General features: G+C 48.9%; 1 protein-coding gene across 3 annotated transcripts in view; it reads right to left on the reverse strand.

The window, feature by feature from the left end:
* LOC112262223 (ena/VASP-like protein) overlaps positions 1-16,524 on the reverse strand; it is a 56,672-nt gene that overhangs the window by 7,298 nt on the left and 32,850 nt on the right. For 2 of the 3 annotated variants that reach the window (XM_042330199.1, XM_042330200.1), the window contains exons 4-6: positions 7,757-7,814; positions 4,060-4,130; positions 40-293 (exon numbers count right to left, since the gene is read on the reverse strand). In XM_042330199.1, coding sequence (XP_042186133.1) covers positions 40-293; positions 4,060-4,130; positions 7,757-7,814 — 383 coding nt within the window. Of the gene's footprint in view, positions 1-39; positions 294-1,061; positions 1,792-4,059; positions 4,131-7,756; positions 7,815-16,524 lie in introns of those variants that run through there. The other variant, XM_042330201.1, reaches the window with a different exon arrangement.

A 16,524-nucleotide genomic window follows, 5' to 3' on the forward strand; every position in this document is an offset into this window, starting at 1 on the left:
TCTACTCACCACGATCTGAGTCTAAGCTGAGATACTAACCCTTGCAACTTTGCGGAGTTTGGCTCCAGCCAGGGCAGCAGCCAGACCTGAGAGTGGCTGTGCCAGCTCGTTCCCTGCACCCTCTAAATGAGGCCCTCCGTGCCCTCCACCAACCGGTAGTGGGGGGGGCATGGGCGGTGGCACTGTGGCCGGAGGCGGGGGGCCCGGTGGAGGAGGGGGGGCCATAGGTGCCATAGGGGCAGGGGGAGCCACCGGTGGGGCCACAGCGAGCACGGCGGGGAGAGAAACCGGACCTGGGAAGAAACCAATAGACAGCATAGGTTCAGACTCCTCCTTGGCTAACACTGCTGGCAAGCACTTACTGGATAAATAGTCCTCAGATAAGAGCCATTGGATTTAAAGTGAATCAAAAAGCAAACTACAGTAGCAGTTATGGGGACTGTTAGTGTAGCAGATGGCTGAATATGGGGACTGTTAGTGTAGCTGATGGCTGAATATGGGGACTGTTAGTGTAGCTGATGGCTGAATATGGGGACTGTTAGTGTAGCTGATGGCTGAATATGGGGACTGTTAGTGTAGCTGATGGCTGAATATGGGGACTGTTATTGTAGCTGAATGGCTGAATATGGGGACTGTTAGTGTAGCTGATGGCTGAATATGGGGACTGTTAGTGTATTTGATGGCTGAATATGGGGACTGTTATTGTAGCAGATGGCTGAATATGGGGACTGTTATTGTAGCTGATGGCTGAATATGGGGACTGTTAGTGTAGCTGATGGCTGAATATGGGGACTGTTAGTGTAGCTGATGGCTGAATATGGGGACTGTTATTGGATTCATAATAGGTATATACTTCCATCCACATTAGCCAGTGGAGTCCCCCCATTGTTGTCCAAGTGCCTTGCTCTTTGAGCTCTGCATGTACTTACTGCAGGTTGCCATGGCAGCCTGAGAGATGGGAGAGGGTGTCTGGTTGGGTGAACCCCACTCTGATGGGGCTGGGGTGTATGAGGGGGGAGAGAATTGCTGGGTTGCTGGTGGTGGTGGGGGCGTGGCCTGGGACATCTGTGGCTGGGGGTGGAATGAGGAGGGGTACTGGGGTTGGTTGGAGGAGACGGGGACGGGGCCCTGCGCAGACTGACCAATCAGAGGGGGCAAGGAGGTAGCCTCGCAGTAACCTAGCTGCTGCTGTTGCTGCTGAACGAGGTTATAATAGTCCTCTGATTGGCCATTGGCATGGGGGAGGTGGGGGCGGGATATGGGGTTGGCCGGCCTGGTCCAGGGGGTGGGGCTTGACCCGGCTGTGGCGGGGCGGCAGAGGGAGGGCCACTGGGAGGACAGGCTGGGGCACGGGGGGCATGTGCACGGGGCCGTATATGTGGGTGTGGGAGGTGGACCAGGTGCCGTGTTTGGGGAGCAGCACAGGGTCCTGCTGGGGGTCACCCTGGTGGAGGGACTTGGTGTGGTGGAGAGCCCGCACCGTGGGGGGAGAGAGGGGGATCTGGCGCACCTGCCGGGTCAGGGCCGTGGGCACCCCTGGTTGCACGGGGGAGAAGGCCGAGACCAGGGAAGTGGAGAGCTGGGAGAGATGGGGAGAGTTGTCGCCAGCCCGTCCCCCCGCCACCTCTCTCTCCTGGGAGGAGGAAGAGGAAGAGGAGGAAGGGGAGGAGTTGGAGGCCACTCGGGCATAGGAGGGCGGCAGTGTGGCGGCCCGATATTGTCTATACTCAAGAGGGGTGTTGGAGGGGTGAAAGGGAGGGGAGGACACCTTATATTGGAGGGTGGAAACAACTATAACACACCACAGAGGAGGGGAGAAACCACAGAGGAGGAGGGGGGCACCACAGAGGGGGAGACACCACAGAGGAGGGAGAGACACCACAGGGGGGGGGGACACCACAGAGGAGGGGGACACCACAGAGGGGGGCACCACAGAGGAGGGGGGACACCACAGAGGGGGGGAGACACCACAGAGGAGGGGGAGACACCACAGAGGAAGGGGGAGAAACCACAGAGGAGGGGGAGACACGACAGAGGAGGGGGAGACACCACAGAGGAGGGGGGCACCACAGAGGAGGGGACACCACAGAGGAGGGGGGGACACCACAGAGGAGGGGGGGGACCACAGAGGAGGGGGGACACCACAGAGGAGGGAGAGACACCACAGAGGAGGGGGAGAGAGACACCACAGAGGAGGGGAGACACCACAGAGGAGGGGGACACCACAGAGGAGGGGGATACCACAGAGGAGGGGGGATACCACAGAGGAGGGGAGGAGGGGGGACACCACAGAGGAGGGGGGAGGAGGAGGGGGACGACAGAGGAGGGGGGAGAGGCACCACAGAGGAGGGGGGCAGACACCACAGAGGAGGGGGAGACACCACAGAGGAGGGGGAGAAACCACAGAGGAGGGGGAGACACCACAGAGGAGGGGGGCACCACAGAGGAGGGGGGGGACACCACAGAGGAGGGGGACACCACAGAGGAGGGAGAGACACCACAGAGGAGGGAGAGACACCACAGAGGAGGGAGAGACACCACAGAGGAGGAGGGGGACACCACAGAGGAGGAGGGGGGACACCACAGAGGAGGGGGGAGAAACCACAGAGGAGGGGGACACCACGACAGAGGAGGGGAGGCACCACAGAGGAGGAGGGGGTGGGGGGCACCACAGAGGAGGAGGGGGAGACACCACAGGGGGAGACACCACAGGGGGGGGTTGGGGGCACCACAGAGGAGGGTGGGCACCACAGAGGAGGGGGGACACCAAAGAGGAGTAGGGGACACCACAGAGGAGGGCGGGGACACCACAGAGGAGGGCGGGGACACCACAGAGGAGGGCGGGGACACCACAGAGGAGGGGGGACACCACAGAGGAGGAGGGGGCGGGGGGCACCACAGAGGCGGAGGGGGTGGGGGGCACCACAGAGGAGGAGGGGGGAAGACACCACAGAGGAAGAGGGGGAAACACCACAGAGGAGGAAGGGGGACACCACAGAGGAGGAGGGGTGGGACACCAAAGAGGAGTTGGGGTGGGACACCACGGAGGAGGAGGTGATGGGGGCACCACAGAGGAGGAGGGGGAGACGCCACAGGGGGAGACACGACAGAGGTGGAGGGGGACAGAGGAGGAGGGGGAAACCACAGAGGAGGAGGAGGGGGAAACCACAGAGGAGGAGGGGGGACACCACAGCGGAGGGGAGGGGAGGGGAAAGAAGAGGGGGAGGGGACACCAGAGAGGAGGGGGAGGGACACCAGAGAGGAGGGGGAGTGGACAGAGGAGGTGGAGGGGACAGAGGAGGGGGGACACGACAGAGGAGGGGGACACAACACACACAAAAAAAGAGAGAGAGAATAATGAGAAACCAAGCAAAAATGATAAATCAGAAACTGAGAACAAAGATGATAAATCAGAAACTGAGAACAAAGATGATAAATCAGAAACTGAGAACAAAGATGATAAATCAGAAACTGAGAACAAAGATGATAAATCAGAAACTGAGAACAAAATCACTTAGAATAAAAAGAAGCCGAATCCAACATGACCAAACTCTCAGGAAAGCAGCATGTCCCATTGTCACCCAGCTGCCAGTAGCACGCTTGCAGAATGAGTGTCTCTATGGCGCTGGGGAATGTTTGTATATGGATAAGCATGAGTAAACGGAGGGGAGGAGGGAGGGGGATTCAACACAAACACAGATGTGTCCGAGCTAGCGCTTTAGCTTTGGTTGTGGTCATTAGAGCACACTGTAGCAAAACGTTTTGCAACCGAAAACAATAAAGAGCGTATCTTATTGGCCAGGTTCAGGTAGTCCCTCCTTGTTTCAGTCAGTTTCCTTTCATTTGGTCCCTAATGAACACAACCAACATGTGCTACACTGGGTTGTTTGGTTACCATGATTGCCATGCTATCCCCATGGAGAGAATAGCATCCTGAGATGTTATCTGTGAGATGGTGTATTGACATGGACGAAACGTATTTTGGCTTGTGTTTTGACAGACCCGGCATTGTCTTGACGTGGTAGTAGTGTCTGTCCACAGTACGTCTGCCGGACTTACCTGAGCCAGACGTCCGTCGCTCCCTCTCTTTGTGGACCACTCCCTGCATTTGATGCGGCTCCATCATTTGCCTGCAGATATACAGAGGGCACAGACACATGTTATAGCCTCTCCCTGTAGCCCCTCCCTGTAGCCTCTCCCTGTAGCCCCTCCCTGTAGGCTCTCCCTGTAGCCTCTCCCTGTAGCCCCTCCCTATAGCCTCTCCCTGTAGCCTCTCCCTGTAGCCTCTCCCTGTAGCCCCTCCCTGTAGCCTCTCCCTGTAGCCCCTCCCTATAGCCTCTCCCTGTAGCCTCTCCCTGTAGCCTCTCCCTGTAGCCCCTCCCTGTAGCCCCTCCCTGTAGCCTCTCCTGTAGCCTCTCCCTGTAGCCTCTCCCTGTAGCCCCTCCCTGTAGCCTTTCCCTGTAGCCCCTCCCTATAGCCTCTCCCTGTAGCCTCTCCCTGTAGCCCCTCCCTGTAGCCTCTCCCTGTAGCCCCTCCCTGTAGCCCCTCCCTGTAGCCCCCCTGTCCCCTCCCTGTAGCCTCTCCCTGTAGCCTCTCCCTGTAGCCCCTCCCTGTAGCCTTTCCCTGTAGCCCCTCCCTATAGACAGCCTTTCAATCTGTGCCCATTTAATACATTTCTGATTGACATTACCTCTAATTTTCTACTGCTTGAGTACCGGCACCACTTATAAAAAAAGATCCCAAGGCAAGATCAAAGAGGCGGCAAGTAGCCTAGTGGTTAGAATGTAGAGGCGGCAGGTAGCCTAGTGGTTAGAATGTAGAGGAGGCAGGTAGCCTAGTGGTTAGAATGTAGAGGCGGCAGGTAGCCTAGTGGTTAGAATGTAGAGGCGGCAGGTAGCCTAGTGGTTAGAATGTGGAGGCGGCAGGTAGCCTAGTGGTTAGAATGTAGAGGCGGCAGGTAGCCTGTGGTTAGAATGTAGAGGCGGCAGGTAGCCTAGTGGTTAGAGTGTAGAGGCGGCAGGTAGCCTAGTGGTTAGAATGTAGAGGCGGCAGGTAGCCTAGTGGTTAGAATGTGGAGGCGGCAGGTAGCCTAGTGGTTAGAATGTAGAGGCGGCAGGTAGCCTAGTGGTTAGAATGTGAGGCGGCAGGTAGCCTAGTGGTTAGAATGTAGAGGCGGCAGGTAGCCTAGTGGTTAGAATGTAGAGGCGGCAGGTAGCCTAGTGGTTAGAATGTAGAGGCGGCAGGTAGCCTAGTGGTTAGAATGTAGAGGCGGCAGGTAGCCTAGTGGTTAGAATGTAGAGGCGGCAGGTAGCCTAGTGGTTAGAATGTGGAGCCAGGTAGCCTGGTTAGAATGTAGAGGCGGCAGGTAGCCTAGTGGTTAGAATGTAGAGGCGGCAGGTAGCCTAGTGGTTAGAATGTGGAGGCGGCAGGTAGCCTAGTGGTTAGAATGTAGAGGCGGCAGGTAGCCTAGTGGTTAGAATGTGGAGGCGGCAGGTAGCCTAGTGGTTAGAATGTAGAGGCGGCAGGTAGCCTAGTGGTTAGAGCGTTGGGCCAGGAACTGAAAGGTTGCTAGATCGAATACCCGAGCTGGCAAGGTAAAAATCTGCCATTCTGTCCCTGAACAAGGCAGCTAACTCACTGTTCCACAGTAGGCCATCATTGTAAATAAGACTTTGTTCATAACTGACTTGCCTAGTTAAATAAAATAAGAATAATAAGAAAATAATTGTTAGCCAGCTAACATACTTCATTGTTCAGAAATAACTTCAAATATTTTTGAAGGAATATATGTCTACAATGGACATGGATTGATTTAAATTGTTTCAACCAAAAACCAACATTCAAGTCTAGGTTCATTAATGAACCAGAAACTATTTTTTTTCTGAATGTTTATGAAAGTTAGCTGGCTAACTCATTGATCCTGCTTTGTAGTATACTGCTCTGGTGTGGTTAAATTAAAGTCAGTACCAGCATCATCACTTTCTTTCATTCAACCTCAAGCTGCTTGACTGTACAGGAGTCTAGTACCTCAAGCTGTTTGACTGTACAGGAGTCTAGTACCTCAAGCTGTTTGACTGTACAGGATTCTAGTACCTCAAGCTGCTTGACTGTACAGGAGTCTAGTACCTCAAGCTGCTTGACTGTACAGGATTCTAGTACCTCAAGCTGCTTGACTGTACAGGAGTCTAGTACCTCAAGCTGCTTGACTGTACAGGAGTCTAGTGCTTGACTGTACAGGAGTCTAGTACCTCAAGCTGCTTGACTGTACAGGAGTCTAGTACCTAAGCTGCTTGACTGTACAGGAGTCTAGTACCTCAAGCTGCTTGACTGTACAGGAGTCTAGCCTCAAGCTGCTTGACTGTACAGGAGTCTAGTACCTCAAGCTGCTTGACTGTACAGGAGTCTAGTACCTCAAGCTGCTTGACTGTACAGGAGTCTAGTACCTCAAGCTGTTTGACTGTACAGGAGTCTAGTACCTCAAGCTGTTTGACTGTACAGGAGTCTAGTACCTCAAGCTGCTTGACCTGTACCTCTTTCCACCACTAGAGTGGACTAAGAACACAGCATGAGCCACTGGATATGTGGTAGACCTGATGTGGTAGGGGCTATGTGGTAGGGGTTATGTGGTAGGGGTTATGTGGTAGGCCTGATGTGGTAGGGGATATGTGGTAGGCCTGATGTGGTAGGGGCTATGTGGTAGGCCTGATGTGGTAGGATATATGTGGTAGGGGCTATGTGGTAGGTGCTATGTGGTAGGCCTGATGTGGTAGGCCTGATGTGGTAGGGGAAATGTGGTTGGCCTGATGTGGGAGGGGATATGTGGTAGGGGTTATGTGGTAGAGGTAGGGCCTATGTGGTAGGGGATATGAGGTAGAGGTAGGGCCTGTGTGGTAGGGGATATGTAGTTGGGGCTATGTGGTAGGGGGAATGTAGTAGGGGCTATGTGGTAGGCGTGATGTGGTAGGCCTGATGTGGGAGGGGATATGTGGTAGGCTTGATGTGGGAGGGGATATGTGGTAGGCTTGATGTGGTAGGCTTGATGTGGTAGGCCTGATGTGGGAGGGAATATGTGGTAGATCTGATGTGGTAGGCCTGATGTGGTAGGGATTTTGTGGTAGGCCTGATATGATAAAGGATATGTGTTAGGCCTGATGTGGTAGGGATATGTGGTAGGCGTGATGTGGTAGGGGATATGTGGTATGCTTGATGTGGTAGGCCTGATGTGGTAGGGGTTATGTGGTAGGTCTGATGTGGTAGGCCTGATGTGGTAGGGGTTATGTGGTAGGGGATATGTGGTATGTCTGATGTGGTAGGGGATGTGTGGAAGGCCTGATGTGGTAGGCCTGATGTGGTAGGGGTTATGTGGTAGGGTTATGTGGTACGGTTATGTGGTAGGGTTATGTGGTAGGCCGGATGTGTTTTGTACCCTCAAACAAATTACTTTCGGACAAATGAAATAAGAAAACACGTTCAACGATGAATTCTAGCAAGTTTTTACCAGACTTGAAGTCCGTGGATTGTGATGCTTTGAATACCCTTTTACAAACCAGTTCCTTTTTTCTACTGTGTTTTCTACTGTGTTTTCTACTGTGTGTTCTACTGTGTGTTCTACTGTGTGTTCTACTGTGTGTTTTACTGTGTTCTACTGTGTGTTTTCTACTGTGTTTTCTACTGTGTTTTCTACTGTGTGTTCTACTGTGTTTCTACTGTACACTGAGCTTGATTTGGTGTCTTTCTGAAGGTCGGAGGTTCTTACCTCCTCGGTACATCGGGGTCCTCTGAGGAGGGCCCATTTTGGCGTTGGACAGCAGGGCCTGTGGTGGGGAACAGAAACAGGGAAATATTTCTAGCTAGGTATGAAAGGACCTAGAGTTGAAGTCGGAAGTTTACATACACCTGAGCCAAATACATTTAAACTCAGTTTTCCACAATTCCTGACATTTCATCATAGTAACAAATTCCCTGTCTTAGGATCACCACTTTATTTTAAGAATGTGAAAAATCAGAATAATAGTAGAGAGAATGATTTATTTCAGCTTTTATTTCTTTCATCGCATTCCCAGTGGGTCAGAAGTATACATACACTCAATTAGTATTTAGTAGCATTGCCTTTAAATTGTTTAAATTTGGTCAGATAGCCTTCCACAATCTTCTCACAATAAGTTCCTCCTGACAGAGCTGGTGTAACTGAGTCAGGTTTGTAGGCCTCCTTGCTCACACAAGCTTTTTCAGTTCTGCCCACAAATGTTCTATAGGATTGAGGTCAAGGCTTTGTGATGGCCACTCCAATACCTTGACTTTGTTGTCCTTAAGCCATTTTGCCACAACTTTGGAAGTATGCTTGAAGACCCATTTGTGACCAAGCTTTAACTTCTGACTGATGTCTTGAGATGTTGCTTCAATATATCCACATAATTTTCCTGCCTCATGTTGCCATCTATTTTGTGAAGTGCACCAGTCCCTCCTGCAGCAAAGCACCTCCACAACATGATGCTGCCACGCCCATGCTTCACGGTTGAGATGGTGTTCTTCGGCTTGCAAGCGTCCCTCTTTTTCCTCCAAACATAACGATGGTCATTATGGCCGAACAGCTCTATTTTTGTTTCATCAGACCAGAGGACATTTCTCCAAAAAGTACGATCTTTGTCCCCATGTGCAGTTGCAAACGCGTAGTCTGTTTTTTTTATGGCAGTTTTGGAGCAGTGGCTTCTTCCTTGCTGAGCGGCCTTACAGGTTATGTCGATATAGGACTTGTTTTACTGTGGATATAGATACTTTTGTACCCGTTTCCTCCAGCATCTTCACAAAGTCCTTTGCTCTTGTTCTGGGATTGATTTGCACTTTTCGTACGTTCATCTCTAGGAGACAGAGCGCATCTCCTTCTTGAGCGGTATGACGGCTGCGTGGTCCCATGGTGTTTATACTTGCGTACTATTGTTTGTACAGATGAACGTGGTACCTTCAGGTGTTTGGAAATTGCTCCCAAGGATGAACCAGACTTGTGGAGATCTACAATTTTATTGCTGAGGTCTTGGCTGATTTCTTTTGATTTTCCCATGATGTCAAGCAAAGAGGCACTGAGTTTGAAGGTAGGCCTTGAAATACATCCACAGGTACACCTCCAATTGACTCAAATGTTGTCAATTAGTCTATCAGAAGCTTTTAAAGCCATGAGATAATTCTCTGGAATTTTCCAAGCTGTTTAAAGGCACGGTCAACTTAGTGCATGTTAACTTCTGACCCACTGGAATTGTTATTCATTTAATTATAAGTGAAATAATCTGTCTATAAACAATTGTTGGAAAAATGACATGTGTCATGGACAAAGTAGATGTCCTAATCGACTCGCCAAAACGATAGTTTGTTAACAAGAAATTTGTGGAGTGGTTGAAAAAAAATGAGTTTTAATGACTCCAACCTAAGTGTATGTAAACTTCCAACTTTTGTTTTACATGCCACACCCTCCCCTGTAGTAGTAGAGGTACATTCAACAGGTTAAATATGACTGAGGTTACATACAGTATAACAATACTAGTGGCCTCTGTAATTATTGGGACAGTGAAGCATTTTTTCTTATTTTGGCTCTATACTCCAAAAGTTTGGATTTGAAATCCAACAATGACTATGAGGTTAAAGTATTTTCATCCCTATCGGGTGAACCATTCAGAAATGGCAACATTTTTTTGTACATAGTCTCCCGATTTTAGGGGGTCAAAAGTATTGGGACAAATACACTTATACAGTATGTGTATTAAAGCAGTAAAAAGATTAGTATCCATATTTATAGAATGCAACAACTACATTAAGCTTGTGACTACACATTTGTTGGATGAATTTGCTGTTGTTACATTATTGTATAAGTGTTTAGAAGCATATTCTATTCTTATTTACTATAAAAGTGACACAATACATTATTTACCATTCATTTCTATTGAGCACAAAATCATCTGAAACACAACCAAAACAAACAGCAAATGCTTCCAACAAATTGGTCGTCACAAGCTTGATGTTGTCATTGTCTACTAGTGAGATACCGTGTTTTTTCCTACTGCATGCTTGATGCAAACCACAGGCATTTCCACAGGAAACCTCAACAAAACAGGCCCAGCAGGACGGTAGACCAGAATAGACCTGACCTGCCCTCCCCTCCTTCCCACATCTGTGTACAGCTCATACAGTGCATTTTGCATTCAACACAACATATGCATGAACCCAGCCAATCCTTTATCGCCAATCCCAAACCAGATTCAAGGGCAAACATGATTGGATGGAATGTAATATTCTTAATTTCCATTGGATCAACGTCTAACTTCACCAGTCTTTGTCAAGAGACCCAACACCAGGATCAATAAATTAACTACATAGAGACAAGAAACCCCCAACCCAGCATAGAGACAATCGCCGGTGCAGAAACCCCCAACCCAGCAGACAAGACTGTCAGTATTTCTTCGTGGTGAGGTATACTAGATGTTTTTTAACATCTTTGTTTTTTTACTGACCACATAACAACCAATATATGAGGTCTTTACTTGATGTCTTTATGACGTACCTTGAACGTCATTGGGGTGCTGCATACCCACTGGGGTGACTGTGCATAGAGGTGTGTGTGTGTGTGAAGGGGTGACTGTGCATAGAGGTGTGTGTGTGTGTGTGTGTGTGTGTGTGAAAGGGTGACTGTGCATAGAGGTGTGTGTGTGAAGGGAGGTGTGACTGTGCATAGAGGTGTGTGTGTGTGTGTGAAGGGGTGACAGTGCATAGAGGTGTGTGTGTGTGTGTGTGTGAAGGGGTGACTGTGCATAGAGGTGTGTGTGAAGGGGTGACTGTGCATAGAGGTGTGTGTGTGTGAAGGGGTGACTGTGTATAGAGGTGTGTGTGTGTGAAGGGGTGACTGTGCATAGAGGTGTGTGTGTGTGTGTGTGTGTGTGTGAAGGGGTGACTGTGCATAGAGGTGTGTGTGTGTGTGTGTGAAGGGGTGACTGTGTATAGAGGTGTGTGTGTGTGTGTGTGTGTGTGTGTGTGTGTGTGTGAAGAGGTGACTGTGTATAGAGGTGTGTGTGTGTGAAGGGGTGACTGTGTATAGAGTTGTGTGTGTGTGTGAAGGGGTGACTGTGCATAGAGGTGTGTGTGTGTGTGAAGGGGTGACTGTGCATAGAGGTGTGTGTGTGTGTGTGTGAAGGGGTGACTGTGTATAGAGGTGTGTGTGTGTGTGAAGGGGTGACTGTGCATAGAGGTGTGTGTGTGTGTGAAGGGGTGACTGTGCATAGAGGTGTGTGTGTGTGAAGGGGTGACTGTGTATAGAGGTGTGTGTGTGTGTGTGTGTGTGAAGGGGTGACTGTGCATAGAGGTGTGTGTGTGTGTGTGAAGGGGTGACTGTGCATAGAGGTGTGTGTGTGTGTGAAGGGGTGACTGTGCATAGAGGTGTGTGTGTGTGAAGGGGTGACTGTGCATAGAGGTGTGTGTGTGTGAAGGGGTGACTGTGTATAGAGGTGTGTGTGTGTGAAGGGGTGACTGTGCATAGAGGTGTGTGTGTGTGAAGGGGTGACTGTGCATAGAGGTGTGTGTGTGTGAAGGGGTGACTGTGCATAGAGGTGTGTGTGTGTTTGTGTGTGTGAAGGGGTGACTGTGCATAGAGGTGTATGTGTGTGAAGGGGTGACTGTGCATAGAGGTGTGTGTGTGTGAAGGGGTGACTGTGTATAGAGGTGTGTGTGTGAAGGGGTGACTGTGCATAGAGGTGTGTGTGTGTGAAGGGGTGACTGTGTATAGAGGTGTGTGTGTGTGTGTGTGAAGGGGTGACTGTGTATAGAGGTGTGTGTGTGTGTGTATGTGAAGGGGTGACTGTATAGAGGTGTGTGTGTGTGTGAAGGGTGACTGTGCATAGAGGTGTGTGTGTGTGAAGGGGTGACTGTGTATAGAGGTGTGTGTGTGTGTGTGTGTGAAGGGGTGACTGTGCATAGAGGTGTGTGTGTGTGAAGGGGTGACTGTGTATAAAGGTGTGTGTGTGTAAAGGGGTGACTGTGCATAGAGGTGTGTGTGTGTGTGTGTGTGTGTAAAGGGGTGACTGTGAGACATACTCTACTTCCCCAGCTAACTGAGGAGGAGAACCTATTCTGAGAGAGGCCTATTATAAAAGGGGAGATCACTTACTGCATATCAGGAATACCAACCAAGAAACCCTTGACGCCGCTTTGCAACACTAGATTGCCGTTGGGTGTCATTTCCGCTGGGTGTGTTCGGCATGAGGGACACGTGGAACATCTTTATATGGATACTGCTTACCCAGTGAGCACAAGGCATTGAAAATACATCTTTTCAATATCCTTTCAACCAAAAAAGACTAAATTTTAAATTTATTTAACTTGGCAAGTCAGTTAAGAACAAATTCTTATTTTCAATGACGGCCTGTGAACAGTGGGTTAACTGCCTTGTTTAAGGGGCAGAATGACAGATTTGTAACTTGGGGATTTGAACTTGGAACCTTTTACATACTAGTCCAACGCTCTAACCACTAGGCTACCTGCCACCCCAAGCATTTTCAATGTCTTTTGCGCATAGGGTAACTGGAGTTCTGCCTCTGAAACAGAGAGGATTCCTCTGTCCTACCATATCCAACCATCTGAAGTGTCTAATTTAGTTTTTGTTTTCGGCTTTCGGGTTGACATTACTGACATCATAATGAATTCACCTCATTCTCAATGAGCAACTAAGGCGAGGATTTTGGCTGAGTTGTTTTGGAATAAAATACTGCGGTTTTGGACTAAAGTGCTGTAAACGCTTTCTAAAACATGATTCATTCCTAACCTCAAACCGTTTCATCTCCCACAGTCATCATCTCATAAAAGGGGAATATTTTAATATCCCATCATCAAACAGAGCCAACCATCCCCACCACATTTCTGCCCCCTGTTTTTGAACACAGTATATGAATATAAATCATGTCCTACTACTGCAATGTATGTATTAGTGCTTTATCAATACACAGCCTAGCAGGAGTTATTTAGTTTGTTATTTAGTGTGTGTGTGTGTGTGACATTTTGTGTGTGTGTGTGTAATTGTGTGTGTGTTTTGTCTCCTCTCCTTTGTTCGCTTAGCCTGCAGCTCTCTGATAGAAGATGACTTGGGATGCCTTGTTTTCATTCTTCTTGACACTCCTCTACACTCCCTTCTTAGCAGCTGATGGTTATCTGAACGGCTCCTCTAAACTCCTCTTCTTAGCAGCTGATGGTTATCTGAACGGCTCCTCTAAACTCCCTTCTTAGCAGCTCATGGTTATCTGCATAGCTCCTCTAAACTCCCCTTCTTAGCAGGTGATGGTTATCTGCACAGCTCCTCTAAACTCCCTTCTTAGCAGGTGATGGTTATCTGAACGGCTCCTCTAAACTCCTCTTCTTAGCAGCTGATGGTTATCTGAACGGCTCCTCTAAACTCCCCTTCTTAGCAGCTGATGGTTATCTGAACGGCTCCTCTAAACTCCCCTTCTTAGCAGCTGATGGTTATCTGAACGGCTCCTCTAAACTCCCTTCTTAGCAGGTGATGGTTATCTGAACGGCTCCTCTACACTCCCTTCTTAGCAGCTGATGGTTATCTGAACGGCTCCTCTAAACTCCCTTCTTAGCAGCTGATGGTTATCTGAACGGCTCCTCTAAACTCCCCTTCTTAGCAGCTCATGGTTATCTGCACAGCTCCTCTAAACTCCCTTCTTAGCAGCTGATGGTTATCTGAACGGCTCCTCTAAACTCCCTTCTTAGCAGCTGATGGTTATCTGCACAGCTCCTCTAAACTCCCTTCTTAGCAGCTGATGGTTATCTGAACGGCTCCTCTAAACTCCCCTTCTTAGCAGCTGATGGTTATCTGCACAGCTCCTCTAAACTCCTCTTCTTAGCAGCTGATGGTTATCTGAACGGCTCCTCTAAACTCCCCTTCTTAGCAGCTGATGGTTATCTGAACGGCTCTTCTAAACTCCTCTTCTTAGCAGCTGATGGTTATCTGCACGGCTCTTCTAAACTCCCTTCTTAGCAGCTGATGGTTATCTGAACGGCTCCTCTAAACTCCCTTCTTAGCAGCTGATGGTTATCTGCACAGCTCCTCTAAACTCCCTTCTTAGCAGCTGATGGTTATCTGAACGGCTCCTCTAAACTCCCCTTCTTAGCAGCTGATGGTTATCTGCACGGCTCCTCTAAACTCCCTTCTTAGCAGCTGATGGTTATCTGCACAGCTCCTCTAAACTCCCTTCTTAGCAGCTGATGGTTATCTGAACGGCTCCTCTAAACTCCCTTCTTAGCAGCTGATGGTTGTCTGCACGACTATGCAATTCATTTGAGCACATATCCAGATGAGGCGTCAAGATGAATACTAATAGTGGAGCACAGAGCTACAGCTAATGCATAACAACAGCCAAAATACTCACCAGAATCAGTTGGTGTCCATGTATGATGGTTTCTATGAGCCAATTAGTCCACCCTGATCTTGATTTTTAGTCTTTTCAGGGTTTAGTTTGGAATACATGAAGCTAAGAACATGTATAATGTATGCCATTTGCCATCAAATGAAACCACTGCAAAGCTAATATACAATGTGATGCTTACTTTTGGTAGACATACCATACCTCCAGATCCAGACACAATAAACTAACTAAACTTTGGTGGTTGGTGTTGGGCTGGTAAAGTAACTAAACGTTAGATTGGGTCTAGGTTGGTGTTGGGCTGGTAAAGTAACTAAATGTTAGATTGGGTCTAGGTTGGTGTTGGGCTGGTAAAGTAACTTAACGTTAGGTAGGGTCTAGGTTGGTGTTGGGCTGGTAAAGTAACTTAACGTTAGGTAGGGTCTAGGTTGGTGTTGGGCTGGTAAAGTAACTTAACGTTAGGTAGGGTCTAGGTTGGTGTTGGGCTGGTAAAGTAACTTAACGTTAGGTAGGGTCTAGGTTGGTGTTGGGCTGGTAAAGTAACTTAACGTTAGATTGGGTCTAGGTTGGTGTTGGGCTGGTAAAGTAACTTAACGTTAGGTAGGGTCTAGGTTGGTGTTGGGCTGGTAAAGTATTTCCTAATTTTTTAAAGGAACTATTAAAATACAACAACGTGGGCCACTCTAGTCAATACCACTTGCCAACTGCAGCCTCACAGCCTAGTTGACTGCACAATTAAAGGCTTAGTGACACAAGAGCTAAGACCATTAACACTATCAAGGGTTATTATCAACACAACACATCTACAGATGTTAACAGGAAGGTTGTGTACGTGTCAAATGAGTTTGGGTGAGTTTGGGTGACGAAGCACAGAGGCCTGACATAAGGGGGTCCTGGCTGTTGCCATGGTGAGGTGAGAGACGTAGTACCACAGGGGAGTGCTTGGGCTTGATCAGGCCTGTGCACAGAAGCCCTCAAGGAACAAAACAAGGCCTACTTTCTCTCTCTCAATCTCTAACTCAGATGGTGATTACCTTATTGCCTAATTGGGATTTCTTGAGCTAAATATGATGCTATTAAAGAGTATTTCAAACCTCAGGAGCCACAGCTTAACACCCCGTGGGGCTGTGGCTACCAAAATATGAAATATAAAAGCTACTTTGACCCATTAGGGACCCTTAAGTCCACATTTGTGTTGAATGGAAAACTTTAATTGGTAGTCAACAGAAACGCATACAGCTTAAGCTTAAACATCAACATAGGGATTTCCAGAACATCACTTCCCTATTTTAGCCCTACAATGAAAGAGGTGAGAGACGTGTTGCCAAATACCACCAGCCTCACATTGTCTGCCGCAGCATCATGCAGTAAATAGCCCTGATCCAGCCCCTCCCTCTATCACCTACCCTGCATCAACTGTCATCACGGGAACAGTACTTACTGAGGGTGATCTTCGCAGAAGTGCACCTTCTGACAGTGGCTGGTGACATCTCTGGAGTAAGACTCATCGTGAGACCCTCTCCGCAGTTCTTACAGTGTCTTTAGCAAGCTATTACTGTGTGGTACTAACTATGGCTTCTAGTCAGGCAGCTGTCCAGGCTACTGGAATAGCATTAGCCACGAACCGGGTGATCGAAGATAGGACCCCAGTAGCAGGTATAAAGCAGTAAAATGCCTGCGACTGCATTCCCTGGACAGAAGGAGCGCACCTTAGGTTTGCGTGTGGAGCCCCATAGCTCAGCTCACCTCCAACATGGCCCCCTCTTGTTCCCCAAAAGGTTTACCAAAAAAAGGAGAGTGCCATGTGAGATTTGGCGGTCTAAGACAGTTTGGCTCCATGGGTATTTTAGCCAGGCTGTGCACCAATAGGAAGGCTAGGGGACGGAATGGGGCCGCCACCGGACTCCCCATCCCAACAGCTTATAAGTAGCAGCAACGTGTAACAGGAGAGGCCCATGTGCTATTTCTTAAGAGTAAGGCTTCGTATACAGTCTAGTTATGTCACCATAAACTAGACTGCACCATCCATCTCATCTAACCACAGGTCTTTACATTGATGTGTGCAAGTGTCTGTCCTGGCGGTGTAATGTTAATGGTTGTCAGGGTTAACTGTAATGGTTGTTTT

This window comes from Oncorhynchus tshawytscha, linkage group LG11 (genome assembly GCF_018296145.1).
Source record: "Oncorhynchus tshawytscha isolate Ot180627B linkage group LG11, Otsh_v2.0, whole genome shotgun sequence".
Lineage (NCBI taxonomy): Eukaryota > Metazoa > Chordata > Actinopteri > Salmoniformes > Salmonidae > Oncorhynchus > Oncorhynchus tshawytscha.